Raw genomic sequence first — 16,240 nt, forward strand, 5'->3', positions numbered from 1 at the left:
TGATCTGAGCCACAGTCAGCTCCAGGTCTTGTTTTTGCTGAGTGTATAGAGCTTCTCCATCTTTGGCTGCAGAGAATATAATCAATCTGATTTCGATGTTGCCCATCTGGTGATGTCCATGTGTAGAGTCGTCTCTTGTGTTGTTGGAAAAGAGTGTTTGTGATGACCAGCTTGTTCTCTTGACAGAACTCTATTAGCCTTTGCCCTGCTTCATTTTGATCTCCAAGGCCAAACTTGCCAGTTGTTCCTTTTATCTCTTGACTTCCTACTTTAGCATTCCAATCCCCTATAATGAGAAGAACATCCTTCTTTGGTGTCATTTCTATAAGGTGTTGTAAGTCTTCATAGAATTGATCAATTTCGGTTTCTTCAGCACTGGTAGTTGGTGCATAAACTTGGATTACTGTGATGTTAAAAGGACTGCCTTGGATTCGTATCGAGATCATTCTATCATTTTTGAAGTTGCATCCCAGTACAGCTTTTGCCACTCTTTTGTTGACTATGAGGGCCACTCCATTTCTTTTACGGGATTCCTGCCCACAGTAGTAGATATGATAGTCATCCGAACTGAATTCGCCCATTCCTGTCCATTTTAGTTCACTGATGCCTAGGATGTCAATGTTTATTCTTGCCATCTCATTTTTTACCACATCCAGCTTACCAAGGTTCATGGTTCTTACATTCCAGGTTCCTATGCAATACTTTTCTTTACAGCATTGGACTTTCCTTTCGCTTCCAGGCATATCCGCAACTGAGCGTCCTTTCGGCTTTGGCCCAGCCGCTTCATCAGCTCTGGATCTACTTGTACTTGTCCTCCGCTCTCCCCAGTAGCAAGTTGGACGCCTTCCGACCTGAGGGGCTCATCTTCCAGCGTCATATCTTTTATATGCCTGTTGTCTTTGTCCATGGAGTTTTCTTGGCAGGGATACTGGAGCGGCTTGCCAGTTCCTTCTCCAGGTGGATCACGTTGGTCCAAACTCTCCGCTATGACCTGTCCATCTTGACCTGTCCATAGCTTGCCTGAGTAATTCAAGCCCCTTCGCCACGACAAGGCAGTGATCCATGAAGGGTAGACCATAGCAAATTACACGGTAGGCCAGTGGTCTGGCTCAGTAAAAGGCCGGTTTCCTCGGCCACAGGACCTTTCCTGTCTAGCTGGTATCCGCAGAGGGTCGCCTCCTGGCTCTCGAGAGCGACTGAGCAACCCTCTGGCCTCCTTCTCTGTCAATTAACTGCAGGTATAACATTCTGAGAGTATTTTATCCTCTTCCCTGTAAATCTGCGTCCGCCTTTCCTCGTCTTCTCCTTTTTAACCAGCTTCTCTCACCTCAGAATTAAGAATTAAATCCACTTTAAAACCTTTGGGTGTTTTTTAAAAAAGCTATCTCGTTCAGAATGGCTAGGGCAACCCAGCCAGCTGGGCGAGGTATAAATTAAAAAAAATCTTTATTATTTCAGTTTGCTTTCCAAACAGAACCACGAAGGTAAGCATAAGAAATTGCAAAGAGCAGCAAGGGCGCAGGAACTGATTCCATGTCTGAGTTCTGAAAGAGAAGAAGAGGGCGTTACACTTCCTAAACTTTTTTTTCAATGAAGAGCTCTTGATTTCGATGGAAATAGCGGACAAACGCCGGCTCCCTCGGCCTATAGAGCGAGATGAGCGCCGCAACCCCAGAGTCGGACACGACTGGACCTGATGGTCAGGGGTCCCTTTACCTTTACCTTTTAAGCATGTGTAGTTTTGCAGCCTTGTTTTAATTTTAGTCTAAGTGTTTTAATTCCCAGGTATGTTGTGTTAACATCTCAGTAGTGCTTGGAACACGTTGTTCCCAGAGATCCAGCAGCGGCCCGCTACCCTCAGACTAAGACCTGCTAAATCTGATCTACCAGTCAGGTGAACTTGTGAACACGCTGGTAGAGTTGTTGTAGTTCATTCCCTCCATTTTGAGACCCGGAGCTCTCTCTCTCTCTCTCTCTCTCTCTCTCTCTCTCTCTCTGTGTGTGTGTGTGTGTGTTACAGTAGTACCTCGGGTTAAGTACTTAATTCGTTCCGGAGGTCCGTACAATGGGATTTCCCAGTGATTTAAGCATGTCTGGATCCTGTCCTGCGCTTCCTTCCAAATAAGAATTCTTAGTACCAGTAGACCTAAGGCAGGATACTCTCCTGCGCAAGACATCCAATGCCTGGGGAGTTCGCCTTCATTGCAGTGGGGCTGGCGCAGGAGATCTACAGACAGATCTTCTCGCGGTTCAGTCGTTTCAAGGGGACTTGCGCAGGAGAACTGCCTGCTGGGTGTGTGTGTGTCTTCCTTATTGACCGTTCCTCGAGGAACCTCGCTGCCTGCCTCTGATCCATCTTATCCAAAAATAACCTGCCATAATAAATCTCTCTATTTCCATTTTTTAACACACATTTCTATCCCTGCTTCCTTCCTTCAAGAACAGCAGGGCACGTGGTTCCCAGGCGGTTCGCCCACCCAGGCCCTGAGGCTTTGGGAAAGTGGGGCGTTCGAGACCCTACTCCGGACGCGTCAGTCTTCTCAGGTGAAACCCACACAATTCAGACAGCCCCATTTTTTTGGTTTAAATATCTACGGTGCCTGTTTAGGATATTTCATGGCAAATTTTTACAGCTGAAGCCTAATCCCGTTACTTGAGAAAATACTCCCATTGACTCCACCCGGACTCTTTCCCTTCCAGAAATTCGGGTTAGATGGCATCCTTTAAATCGCTTAACGTGAACCAGGATCGTTTCCATGCAACCTCTTCCTCAGCTGTGGTTCCTGCTCCGCAGGGGGTTGAACTAGGTGGCTGGGGGGGGGGTCTCTTCCAACTTTACAATTTTATGATCCCGTGATTCAATTGCAAAGTTAGTTATTGGGCATAAACAACAGGTTGTCTTTCCCACGCCTTGCCCATCACTTCCGGGGCGCTGCGATTTGCCTCCCTTGGGTGCAGGGTACTAGATTAGCGAGTTCTCTAGGGTGGTATCTCGCAACAAAGCAGCTCTGACGAGTTTAACGCGGCGAAATGCTTTTTAAAAGGCTCCACAGCGCTGTGCTGTTAAGACAGAGGCTCTTGTACCCATTTTACAGACGGGGTAACCGAGAAGCGTTGGGGTTCGGGGTGGGAATTTCAAGCGCACACGAGTCAGGAGCCGGAGGCAGGAGGAGGGAAGGGAGAATGCAGCTTCCCCCCTGGTTACCATTCAGGTCTCTAATAATCAGCGCCGCTGCTTTTATTTTTCAGGGTTTAAACCTGAAAGGGGCTGGGGTGGATAATAGGACGACGCCCAGGAGAGCTTCCTAGTAGACTGGGCCCTAAACATTGACACCCAGGAGAATAAGGTCACCCTTGGAGAGCTGAAAGCAGCAAAGGTTTGTAAGCAAGACTGCGGGGGGCGGGGGGGGGGAATCCTGGATGGCGGAGCAGAGGCATGGATATCCTTCAGTTAAAGCGGCCTAACCACAATGCCTGTTGCGCGCGCGACCATGCATTTAAAGCATATTTAAAAGCACACGGCTCCCCGCAACGAATCCCAGGAACCATAGTTAGTTTAGGGTGCTGGGAACTTGCAGCTCTGGGGGGGCCAAACTGCAGTTCCCGGGACTTTGGGGGGACTCGGGGTACTCTAAATGTGTTTTATGCGTATTGGCTTTCAATGCAAAATGCAGATGCAGTTCAAGCCTATGCACTGGCCTTACTCAGAGGCAGGTCCATTGGGGTCAGTGGACTTACTCTCAAGAATAAGTGTGCGTCAATCGGGCTGCTTAATTCTCACCCAGGCTGCTAGTCTACACCACCCAGGAGATGTGAATGGACGCGGCACGTCTACTGTTCGGCGATTGGTGACCAATTTAATCCTCCTTCTCTGCCCGGATTTTCCTGGAGAATATTTTTCTCTATTTGGCAGACATAGCGTTCTCTTTCTCCTTCCTGCCCCCACAGCAACCTCCGTCTCCAGAGCCGAAACATCCTATAATCTAGCCAGATTGCTTTCGGTTTGTTGGTTGGTTTGTTTTTATTTATTTTTTTAAAAAAACATTATCCTTCCCAGCGCTTCTCAAAACCCGCAGCCCAGTCAAGGCTCTCAGACCGGCTTTCCCCCCAACAGAATTGCAGCTTCATTTGCAGGGTGGCTAAAACACGCCTCTGCAAGATGAATTCTTCCCAAATCTTGAGGAATGCCGCCATTCGAACGACCTTATTCTTTTGGCCCTGCAAGAGGGTGTCATAATAAGACACTTTCCAGGTCGGCGTTTTCTTAGGCTGCGAAGTAGGCAGCGAGAGGGAAGATAAGAGAATCCCAATGAGGGAGACGTTTGTCAATTTCTTGCCCCCACCCCAGCTGTAATTGACACCAATCCGTCGACAACGTCTCCCACTGCAGTGAACGGCAGGCTGCGGTGCTCTTGCGCGGCTCCTGTTCATTGCGCAGGATACCTTCCGGCTGGATCGCGCCCATTCAATGAACCAGCAAGCCAGATTAGCGCCTCCGGATCTTCGGGAATTTCTGGGAAGGGAGTCGAGCAAAACAAACCCCCTATTCGACTGTATTCCTAACATTACAGAATTCAGGAGAGGTTTTTGCAGCACCCTGTTCTCATAGTGGCTGAGGTTGTTGTTGTTGTTTGTTGTTGTTACATGGGTTCTGACTGTCCTCAAAGCCTGCCTTAAAATGAAATCTAGCTTGAAGGGTAACGGCCACAAAACGCTGCTCGTGAGGAGCTCCTCTCCCTCGTCGTTTTCCTACAGGCCCCTGGCCTCGGCTTCCAGGACAGGCGGAAACGCTCTGCGGAGGGAACGCCACGTCTCCTTTCCCGGCAAGCTCCGAGGCCCGCTGCTGCATCCCTTCCTCTGCTCCCCCAGCAGGATCCTACACGGAACCCCTCAGTCCTTTCGTCGCACCAGCAGCGCTGGAAACCAGGAGAGCTATATTATCTGGCATCTTTTCGTCTTCCCCTCTTTAAAACAGGAGCAGGGGTGGCGAACCGCAACGACGGCAAAGCAGAGCTTCTTTGGAGAAAATGGAAATGGACGGGGAGCGGGGGGGGGGTTATACTCCTTCCCACCCACCCATCTCCTCATTTCAGTGGGTTTAAGACCATAATTTGACAGGAAGCAACGAGCACCCCAATATCAGAAAATGCTGAAAAGCCAGATCGGGGCTCCGTCCCAGCCTTCTCTTGAAAAGCTGCCTCAGTCTGGCAATTCGGACTGGCAATTCGGACTAGCAAGCAGGAAGGCAGGCAGAGAGAGGCCGCTTTCTCGGCTCCTCCCTACCTGGACCTGCTGTTTGAGCTCGGGGAAAGCCGATTTCTTCGCCCCCTGAGCCAACGGGCTTCTCTGCCTCTCTCTCCGTAAAGCTTTGGATAAATTTTTTTTTTTTTTTTTTGCCCGGAATTCTAAGAAAGAATTAGGCTTCCAGAACACGCATCGCCTTCTATAGTGTGTGGAAGAACAACCCAGAATCTGGTCGCATCTTTACAGGCTCACGCCATTTTATGGTGGCGCAAGCTTCCGAGAAGTGAGTCGCCTTTCAGTCCACGAAAACTTATCTTATATTTATTTAATCAATCCCAGGGCGATTCTCAGCATAAAAATGCGAGATTAAAAACACAAACACATAATAAAAACAAGACAAACAAACCAAACCAATAACCCCATCTCCATAATCAAACAATGGGATGGCATTTGAGGCGCCGCAATATTCCTGGGCGGTTTAGCTACAGGATTCTCTAACACAGAGATTTTTAATGCACGCCTTTGTTTTGGGCAAGCCTCTCTTGCAAGAGTTCAGCCTTTATAAAGTTGTGTGTGAAACATGGTGTATAATCATAATTTTATTTGCCCAGGCGTACAGCTCAGACGTGCCACAGGCGCATTAGACCATCACGCCGTAAAGTTACCAGCCTAGAATATCTTGTTGCGCGTGCGGACGGGGCATCATCGCGCTACAAACTCCAACCTCCCTTATGGCACTGAGAGGCAGGTATACCTGGGTGCACACCTGGGTGTTCCTGTTTCGTACGCCGAGCAGGCGATTTTGTCCGAGTTCACTTCGCTTTGGCCTGGTTTGTGAACCGCCTATTTAGCGACATGTTGTCTCTCTGGGCAGTCCATTTTTGGCCCAGAAAGCCAAGGGCATAAGTCTGAAAAGTGACCCGCACACAAATGATGCAACTGAACATACGCAGTGAAACATTCAGCAGAACGGAAATGCCACTCGGGGCACTTTTATAATTTACAGAGGAATGCTGAGATTTCCTGGGTTTTATTCCAGGTGGGGCTCAGGTTCCTCGCGTTTGAGAGACCCTCCACACCTGAAGATCCCAACATCACCACGAACGTCTCTTATGCCCTTACATTTCTGTCCGACAGTTTCGTCCATGGGGCTTCCAGGCGGCCAGGCACTGACACCCCCCCCCCGCTTTAGCCAGGTGGGGGCCTCAGATCTTCTTGGACTCCCCTTCTCCTCTCCATCTCAGATGGCTCATCCTCTGGGGTGCCGCCTCGCACATTTCAGCCTCAGTCTGCCCGAACCGAGGCCACAGAAAGGACACAGGCGATGCCTGAACCGGCGCGCAGCCGGATCCTATGACTGTTTTCAGACTGCCTTATACTAGCTCTCTGTGTGTATACGCCCTGAACATTAAAAACAACAGCTATGGGCAGCATAGAAATGTTTTAAATCAGTCCCAGCAATCCTACACATTCTGGTTCACAATCCCCACCATCCTATTGAAATGTGTGAGTGTATGGCTCCCATTAAAGCACCAGAGCACCTAAATTAGCATTTTAGGAACCGAATGTTTGCTTAAGGCCCTGTTTAGGGAAGTTTTTAATGTGTGACATTTTAATGTATTTTTAATCTTTGTTGAAGCCGCCCAGAGTGGCTGGGGAAACCCAGCCAGATGGGCGGGGTACAAATAAAATAATTATTATTATTATTATTATATTATTATTATTATTATTATTATTAAGCTGCGTGAAGTTCTCTCCGTGTCATCAAACCGGTTTCCGTTGTCTGTCTACACAGAGAGAACTCATGATTTTGAAAGAAGATACAGTCAAGAGACGTTATGTGACCTCATTCAGACGCCATACCGGAAATACACCAAAACGCTGCCGAGGCGACCTCGGTGTGCTCCGAGAAAGTGACACACCAAACTTGCTTCTGCCCAGGCAACCTCTGCTCCGCGCCTCTTCTTCGGCTCGACCTCACCTTGGCCGCAGAGAGGAGAGAAGAGAGAAAGAGAGAAAGAGAGAAAGAGAGAAAGAAGAGAGAGAGAGAGAGAGAGAGAGTCTCACTGACTTTCTGGTCTCTCTTCAAAACCACAATGAAACCCTCAGAAAAGGCGTGGATTTTCACTTGGAGGAGTTGGATCGCTGGGGATCCGGGTCTCCCTGGATTGCTGTTGCCTGCCGCTGACTCGAGAGGACATGAGTTCCACCTGAGACTCCTAATTCCTTTTCAGTGTAGAGCGAGGGTCACTCTGCTCCTTTGGAACCGCTCTTGCCCCGAACCATCATGTTCTCCCCCTTCTCGAAGTCTTTCCCCTGTTGCGTTCCAAGAGGATACAAAGTAAAAATTTTGTGCAACGGAAGCAATGAATGAACGTAAAATTGCAAAGAGGTCGCGTCCATTTCGCACCAGCGAAGAAAATGAAGGAGGGGTCCCTAACGCTGTTTTCTTGGGAGCGTTGAATTAAGAAATACTAGTATTCTTTCTTTCTTTCTTTTTTCTTTCTTTCTTTCTCTTTTCTTTCTTTCTTTTTTTTTTTTTTTTTTTTTCTTTTTTTTTTTTTTTTTTTTTTTTCTTTTTTTTCTTTTTTTTTCTTCTTTTTTTTTTTCTTTTTTTTTCTTTTTCTTTCTTTCTTTCTTTCTTCTTTCTTCTTCTTTCTTTCTTTCTTTCTTTCTCCAAACCTTTTTAGGCATTGCAGATAACCATCTTAAAACACCCATAAAAATACATCAGTAGTAACAGAAAATTTCATTGGAGTGTCTTCCTGCTCTCTAAGAGACACTAGTGCAGGATTCAGCCGCCCTTGGAGCTACCTCCGGGTTAAGATCAGACAGCTAGAATCTGATATTTTAATTGTGCCATGATGTTAGACTACCCAAAAGAGTGGGGGGGGGGATAACACGCGTTTATGTAGCTGGTTGTCCAGTGACAGTAGAAAATAATATGTAGAATAGTTCTACAGTGTCCGCGCCACTCAAATAACATCCGCAATGTTCATTTCTAGGATGGTTAAAGATCCGCCCTTAAGAAAGTTGAGGGGAAAACGTTCAGTCGGGCTAACGTAAGGCCCTGCGTTGGGCTGGAGTATTAACTCTGAGACAGAAGTGATCCTGTTATCGGTTGTATTAAACCACAGAACTTGGGGGAGCAGATTTCATTTACAGCTGACCCAATGTTTTGTTTTTCAATGTCCCTTAACTAATTTGGATATTGCGATAAATGTATTGCTCACTATAATTATACAGTAGCCTACAGTAATTCCAAGTCAATACCAATAGGTCTAATTTTGCTGGCGCCATCTGGATTTATCGGACCTTAAGTCAATCGGAAAGCAGACTCAAAGGCTAGGAACGACAATGCGACGCAGCCAGTATTTTATAGTGCTAGTCTGCACTTACTATATTTAGTATTTATTCGCATTACTTATTATAGATTATAACTAGTATACTCACCAGTATATTTCCTGTATGTTAGTATATATTCTGTATTACTTACTACATATATGTTCTATATTGCTTACTACAAATGAGTAACTAGTATACTTACTAGTAATTTGCTTACCAGTACCTATGAGTAAAAAGGCTGCATCAGAAGGTTATCATGTAAGTTAAACTTCAAGCTAAAAATATATTTAGCTACATGTGCCTTCCCCAAAAAAGACGACGGGCTAAGAGGAAGGAAGAGATGGTCGTGATTAATAGATGATATACAGGGAGATAATTGTTTTTTTCCCCCGAGTCATTTGTCCAACAGAGCAAACAAGTAAATAGATTCTGGATCGGGGCACATTTGGGAACACTTTGCTTCGATATAGGGTGCGGTTGGCAAGAGGCGGCGATAGGCGCCCTGCCAAGAGATTCTGGTAATTCGATGCCACAACTGCAGCCCCTCACGTGGAAGGCTAATTTTTCCCCCCTTTATCGTATTAAATGTCTAAGAAAGCAGCCCCGCCTGACAGCTGAAATGATTATCCTCGCCCCCCCCCCATACATATTCCACCGACCGACCATTCCAGCTCTGGGGCCGAGTAATAATCAGCACGTGAGAAGCATTCAAACATGAAGGGATGGGATGCCATCCTGCAGACACGCTGGGTTACGATCCTGCCAGCACTTTCAGCGCCGTTCGCTTTAATGAGAGAGCTAAGCACGTGCAGGAAGGAAAGACGACGGCAAAAGGGAACAGAAGTGTGTTTGTGCCTGTGCTGTTGCCACACATACGTGTTTTTTAAAAGCGAATATTTTCGAGAAACTGATATTCCAAGCAGACACCATCTCGACTGTAAGGCATGCATGCAAGCAAACTCCCTCGGAATTGGTAGTCACTCCGGATTTAGGTCACGTCCCTGAAGTTACCGCAACTGACCAAAACTGTAATAGATCAAATGCTGACCTCCAGCTAGAAGAGCGGCAGACGGTGGTCTTCGGTCTGGGTCGGTGTCCTCCGGGGGCCTTGACTTTTTACCTGTAAAAGAAGCGAGTCGTTTGCGTCTCGACGTTTCGCGTGACTAATAAAAGCTGATCTCTGCCTAAACCAATATCTGGAACTTTCTTCATTCCCCCTCCCCTTTCCCCGTCTGCCTAGTAAACACGTTTTGCGAGGTTTATTTTGGTTTTATTTGAAAATACATTATCCCGAGGACGCATTCAAGCATTCTAAGTGGCTTTTAAAGCGCTTGAAAAATGAAAGGAAACGTGTCTCTTTATTTCTTGGCTTATTTTGGTGTGTGTGTGTTAAATCTTTATTAAATAATTATTGTATTTATTTCTCTGTAAGTCGATACAGGGAAGGAAGAAAATAGCAGGGAGAAGCTTGAGCGCCGAAGTCCTTACGAGGCGCTGCAACCTTTGGCCCAATTTAGAGGGAAGTTCTCCTGCGCAGTTCTCCCTCCGTCTTCGTAGGAAATGCACTGGAGCTGTGGGGGACCCGGGTCATCGCATCGGGGCTTGCGCAGGAGAACTTCTCGTTGGCGAGAGCCGGGTTTGAAACCGGCTTGCCTAGGTTTGGTTCCCCGCGCCTCTTACACCATCCAAGCCAAGAACGAAGACAGCCTCTCCCCGGTTTCTTTCAACTGGAGAGTTTTAACTGGTCTGGATACGCAAAGAGGCCGAGATTGTGCTCTGGGCTATACATTCCTGTGTACGCCTTGGACAATTTGGGCTTACACCCAAGTAGACCATCGTAGGCTGGCGATGCAACTTTGGTTCCATCGTCATCTCCGGCAGAGTTTTTCGCGTATATTTTAAATACACAAAACGTAAACACCCGCACAATTCCAAATATTCATAATTTTTTGTGGAGAAACCATCCCAATCTCTGAAGTTAAGAATAATACTAGTAATTTAAGGCAGCATTTTGAACCACAGTTGGCTGCAAAGGGCCCGCTGCCTTGAATGCTGCTGCGGGCGGGTCAAGCAAGGGCCATCCTCGGGCATTTCCTACGATGCAGCAAAAGCCTTCTAATAATTTCTAGGGCGTGAGGGAGGGTAAGTATCCGGGCCAGAAAGGGATTCTTGGGATATACATAACCCTGGGAACGCCTACCAGGAGCATGTAAGCTGGATTTGCTTTTGAGTAAACATGCAGAAGAAACATGCCCTGTTTACTAGGAGATCGGAAAGTGAAATCTCCGTGATCCCCAGCTTGGCCCGTGCCTGCAAGCCGGAGCCACGCCAAGCCAGCCAACCAAGGGTCCCAATCTAGCTATACCTGACCTTTACTGGCCTCCATTGGAAGCAGTGGGGCTTCAGGGACTCGAGACTGGCTTGTTCCCTCGACTGGGTCCCAGTCCCGTTAGCTGGCTCAGGAGTCAGTCGGTGGAGGAGCGTTGCTGCGAATCACACCAGTGAAAGCAAGTTCAGATATATGTATTTTTAGGCTGCGGGTTTTACCGCTTTCTAGATGCGCAGCCGCTGAGGCCATACAAATCAAAGCAGAAGCGGGCAGCTGGACCTAAGAGGCTGTATCATTTATTTGCAGAGTTGCTCATCTCCCCTTTCCCACCACCCACAGTCCAGAAAGCAAATCACTCCGGGTGGAAGCGAAGGGGAGGGGAGAGGCACAAATCCCAGGATCACTTGTCAGTCAGGTGGAAGGCTAAACAAATAGAAAATTCTTTCCAGTAGCACCTTAGAGACCAACTGAGTCTCTAAGGTGCTACTGGAAAGAATTTTCTATTTTGTTTCGACTATGGCAGACCAACACGGCTACCCACCTGTAGGTGGAAGGCTGTCACTCGAGAGGAGCAGGGGTGAAAATACACACAAACGGCCCATTTCGGTCCTGCAAAAACAGCTCCCTGTGTTGGAGCAACAGGGAGAAGGAGACATTTGCAGAGGTGGTGGGAGACGTTTGCGGGGGCTTAGAGAAATCACTTCTCTCTATGGACACACAATTCAATCGGCTCCCCACCCAAATAAACCCGCCTCACCCACATTATCCCCCTACCAGCTTCTATCTATCTATCTATCTATCTATCTATCTATCTATCTATCTATTTAAAAGGTTGCTTAGAAATCCGAAAAGCACCCTCGATTCCTCTGTCTCTTGTTCTTTCAAAAGAAAATGCTTCAGGATCACGCCAATCCTTCCATTTCCCTTTCAAGCGCCCTGCTAATGATAATAATCAGCGCTCCCCTAATGAAGCGGGAACAGAAGGCACCTTCCAAAGTGGGCGAGACGTTTTCACCCGTCTGTTGAAAACAGCGACAACAAAAACACCAGAAGCGCCATTCAGCTCTCCATCCATCCATCCATCCATCTCCCGGAGGGGCCTTCCTCGCCCCAAGTCTTTCTGGCGAGAGTAGAGGAGCGCCCGCCTGGTCCTCGCTCGGCCTGCTGAAACGGACTTTGCCCCAACTGGCCAAGCATTCAGAGCCTGAAACTGACTAGCTGCCTTTTCTTTGACAGGAGCAACAGCTTGAAACTGGCGCCCTTTAATTCACTTTACAGCAGGACAAAGATAACGCATTCCTGCCTTTTTATTTTGTCCTCACAGTTGCCCGAAGGGGAGCTTTAAGCAAGCCTACCAATTGTTCCTTACGCTGCATTATTATTATTATTATTATTATTATTATTATTATTATTATTATTATTATTCTTCCCTGGAGATGTTTCTTTTAACGAAGTCCAAACCCGTGGGGAGTTTTCCTTTGCGGAGCGGGGGTGAGAATGCGTGCAGAGCCGAGTGGCGATTCTTTGTTTTGCCAATGAATGGCGAGGGACTCGCGAGCAGGAAATTACGTGTGTGGCCGCCAGTCCATTTGAAATCGCTCCTTTCCCTTCCACGCCTGGCTCTTTATCCCCAGCTCGCTCTGCTTCCCCCTTCCCCACCCCCCCGCCCCTCAGAGGAACATTAAAGTGCCAGGGACGGAATGTGTATGCGTGTGGGGGGGGGGGAGAGAGAGAGGGATTTCCTTCCTTCAACAAATAAATCGGAATTGGGAATAGGGAAAAAACAACAACAACCAAGCGGTGGGTGGAGAGGAATTATGGATTGTCTCCTTTCCTTCCCACTTCTTCTTCTTCTTCTTTTTCTTCCTCCTCCTCCTCCTCTTCAGCGCCGGATCCCTCCCACCTCCCCCACATCCCTCCGCCTCCCCCCCCCCACGCCGAAATTCTCTCCACCCACGTTGCCAAAGACGCATCGATCTCCCATCCGCGGAAGGTCCAACCTGGAAGGATGAAGTGCGGGGGGGGGGAGAGAGAGAAGAGAGAGAGAGAAGAGAGAGGAGGAGAAGAGAGAGAGAGAGAGAGAAGCCGGAGGGAGGGAAGGGAGAGGGAGGGAGGGCTCGCTTAGCTGCGCTCTCGCCTCTCGCGCCTGGTCCTCCTTTTCTGCCTTTGCTCATCAGAGGGAGACGGAGGGAGAGAAAGAGAAAGAGGGAGAGAGAGAGGAAGGCAGGAAGGCAGGAAGGCAAGATAGGGATGGAACCGGGCGGCAGGAAGCTCTCGCCAGCAGGCCGGACCGGTGAAGTTTGGCCGGGGCTGCCGAGCCGAGGGGCAGCGGCAGTTTCAATGGGGGTGGGGGCAGCCCAGGAGCCTGGATCCGAGCGGGGAAAGTTTTTAACTCTTCGCCTGCCCGATTGACACCCTTGGGCTCTGCACCTTTCCTAAAGGAGAGCATTCCCGGGAAAGCCGCAGCTTGGAAAAGGAAGAAAGCAATCCAGGCGAGGGGGTTTCTGGACACCTCAAGACGGGGAAAACTGGGGGGCAGATCCGCCTCCAGCACCATGCTGCTGCTGCTGCCGGCTTGGGTCGCCTGGCTGGGCTTCCCGGCCCCCGATTGCTGACCCTCCACTTTCGGGGAGCGCAAACGGGAGGCAGCAAGAGGAGCGGGGGAAAGTGGAGGGGAAGCCGGCGGATGTTCCATCCCCGGGCCGGGGCGCCCCCAGGCATGAGCGATGGGGGGAGCGAGGCTGGCCGACGCGCCCTCCTCCTGGGGGACCCCGGCGGCGCCCCGGAGCGAGCCCGGGACAAGGAGCGCGCGCAGCCGCGCTGGAGAGCTCAAAGTTGCGCGGAGGGGCTCCTGGAGGAGGAGGTGGAGGAGGCGGAATCAAGGACCTGACGGCGGGGACCTCGGCTGCAAGCCCCGGCTCCTCCAAGGAGTGCGCCCCGGAGACGGAGAGCCAGCCCTCGGCGGGCGAGGCGGACTACTGCCGCCGGATCCTGGTGCGAGGTAAGGGAAAGCCCCCCCCCGACTCTTGTACCCCGGCCTTCCATCCTCCGATCCCAAACCCAACTCCTCCGACCAAAACACACACCTGCTGCATGTATCCCGACCCGCCCCCGCGCGGTTGCGATCTACCTCCCCCTTCTCCACATCTGTCGCCAGATATAATTATAAATTATTATTATTATTTTATTATTAAGTCCGGCTCCGGAGACTTCTTCACCCACCCCAATTTTGGACCCTTTTCTCACGCTTCCTGGGACACCTGTTCTGGGGGGGGCATTTTAAAAACCAGAACACCTCTGTCTTTCTGCAAAGATGTGCACCAATCCTACCATCGCCTCCAGCCACACTCTGCCCTCCCATTTCCCCCTAGCTCCTTCTCCCTCTTGAGATCCCGCCGGGTCTCGGCTGCCCAGTTCACTGTCCCCAACCGTGGCTGGGCTGCAATTGTGTCCTCCCACCGCCCAGCCAGCCAGGCATCATCTCCCCTCCCCCTCCGCATCTCACCCTCCTTTAATATTTTCCCTTCTCCAAAAAAGCGGCCCTCCTCGCCACCCATGTATCCCTACTTCCCATCACATCCCTACCCGCCCCCCAAAAAATCTGGCCCCATATACTCCTTTCCAGGACCCTCCCGATGGAGCTAGGAAGGGGCACAGCTAGCGATAGAAGTCCGATCGCATGGTTATTGCTAAGGGCGCGGGTGGGGTGGGGGCTGATTTGGGCTGGAGGTTTTCTCTGGCGCGGGTGGGGGGGAGGTTGGGACATTCCAAGCAGGCAATGGCACGGGGGGGGTGGGGGTGCAATAGAAGCAGCAGATGGAGGCGATTTTTTTTTTAAGGGAAATGGTCTTCCTTTCGTCTTTCTCTCCCCCGACCTGGCCCCTTTTGCCGGAGCTGCACGTCTTTGGGGGGCAACGCGTGTGCGCGGGATAATAATAATTCCAGGTGGCTGCCTTGGCTGGCAAGCTGTTGTCGCAGGAAAACAGCGTCACTGCAGCACCAGCAAGTCAAAAGCTATTTTCTCCCCCTTCTCCTCTCGCACACACATCCATCCTGCCTGAGCTCTTGGGAGGAAGGCAGAGGCTGGAAACGTCCCCCTGGGTTCCCTCTGCTCGTGACACTCCCGGGCTCTGCGCACTCAAAAGGGGCTCAACCCTTTGCCCAAGTCTTTCGAGGGTGGGGACGGGACCCCACAGAAAGTGGGTTGGGCAAGGGGCGCGCGGGGGGGGGGGACCCTTTCGTTGGAGATTCCAAGCTGAAAATACTTCCCCCGTTACGAAGGCCGAATTATTACCCTGTAGACGCACAATAGACTGAATCCAAAGGAAGCACAAAGAATATTCTCTCAATTCAGAGCTGGTTTTGCTGAAGATGGCAGTAGCAGTTTTGCAGCACTAGAAGATTCACACAGCCATAATTTTTCTCTCCCGATTATCTTTCAATCTATCGGTCTTGGTGTGTGTGTGTGTGTGTGTAAATACTAAAAACCATGGCAATCTTCATTAGATGCACGCCATAAATCATAAATCTCTGTCTTGGTTTGTGTTTTCCCATTCTTTCTCTCGCCCCCCCCCCCATGCTTGCTTATCAGGTATCCTTGTTATGAGATTTAGTCTGGAGGCGCGTGAATCTATTTCTCACAAACACACATTTCAGCTACATTTGCTATATATTTTACTCGATTGAGCCGTCCTCTTTTCCCGCCCGCCCGAATCAAATTATTTTCGTTTCGTGACGTTTCGTTGTTTTTCTCCTTCGTTGCGTTTCGCGATGATAGATAGATGAGTTTGTTGTTGCTTCGCCTCTCGCCCACATTGCGCTCGAAGCAGGCGGGGGAAATTAAATAAAGGAATCGCGGGTGATAACTGAGAAATGCATCCATGCAACTTTTTGCTTTTCTTCCGAGGCCTTCCAAGGCCTTTGGAGACTCTCCGAAAGAAATCTCGGGCGGGCTGCAGGCCTGGCGAGGGCCGGCTGGTGACTTCTACAGCAGGGTCCGGATCCTCTCTGGAGTTGGCCCTTGTAACAAAAAAAAACACCCCTAAGGGCTGCGGTGGCGGAGGAGCCATAGCCAAGATGCATCCCCAAGAGAGCAGGGAGAGAGGGTGGGAAAGAGAAAGGAAAGGAAAGGGCCGAGAAAGCCCTCCTTGTCTGCTGGGCCTGAAAAACCACGGCCCTTCATTGTTTTACTGCCGGTTACTGCCGGCGCCCTAGAGACACCAGTCCTTCCACGTACATGCACGCGCACACAAACACAACTGCTTATCTCCTTTTGCAACGAGGTCTTCTTCCCAACGAAACATTTGAAGCCAATAGGTGTAT

The 16,240-nt window shown here is 49.6% G+C and overlaps 1 protein-coding gene across 1 annotated transcript in view; it reads left to right on the forward strand.

Annotated features, from left to right (window-relative positions):
- Window positions 1–16,240, forward strand: part of VAX2 (ventral anterior homeobox 2) — a 98,517-nt gene that overhangs the window by 34,742 nt on the left and 47,535 nt on the right. The window contains 1 exon segment of the mRNA XM_033159600.1: window positions 13,360–13,919. Coding sequence (XP_033015491.1) covers window positions 13,360–13,919 — 560 coding nt within the window.

Source organism: Lacerta agilis, chromosome 9, assembly GCF_009819535.1.
Source record: "Lacerta agilis isolate rLacAgi1 chromosome 9, rLacAgi1.pri, whole genome shotgun sequence".
Classification (NCBI taxonomy): Eukaryota; Metazoa; Chordata; class Lepidosauria; order Squamata; family Lacertidae; genus Lacerta; species Lacerta agilis.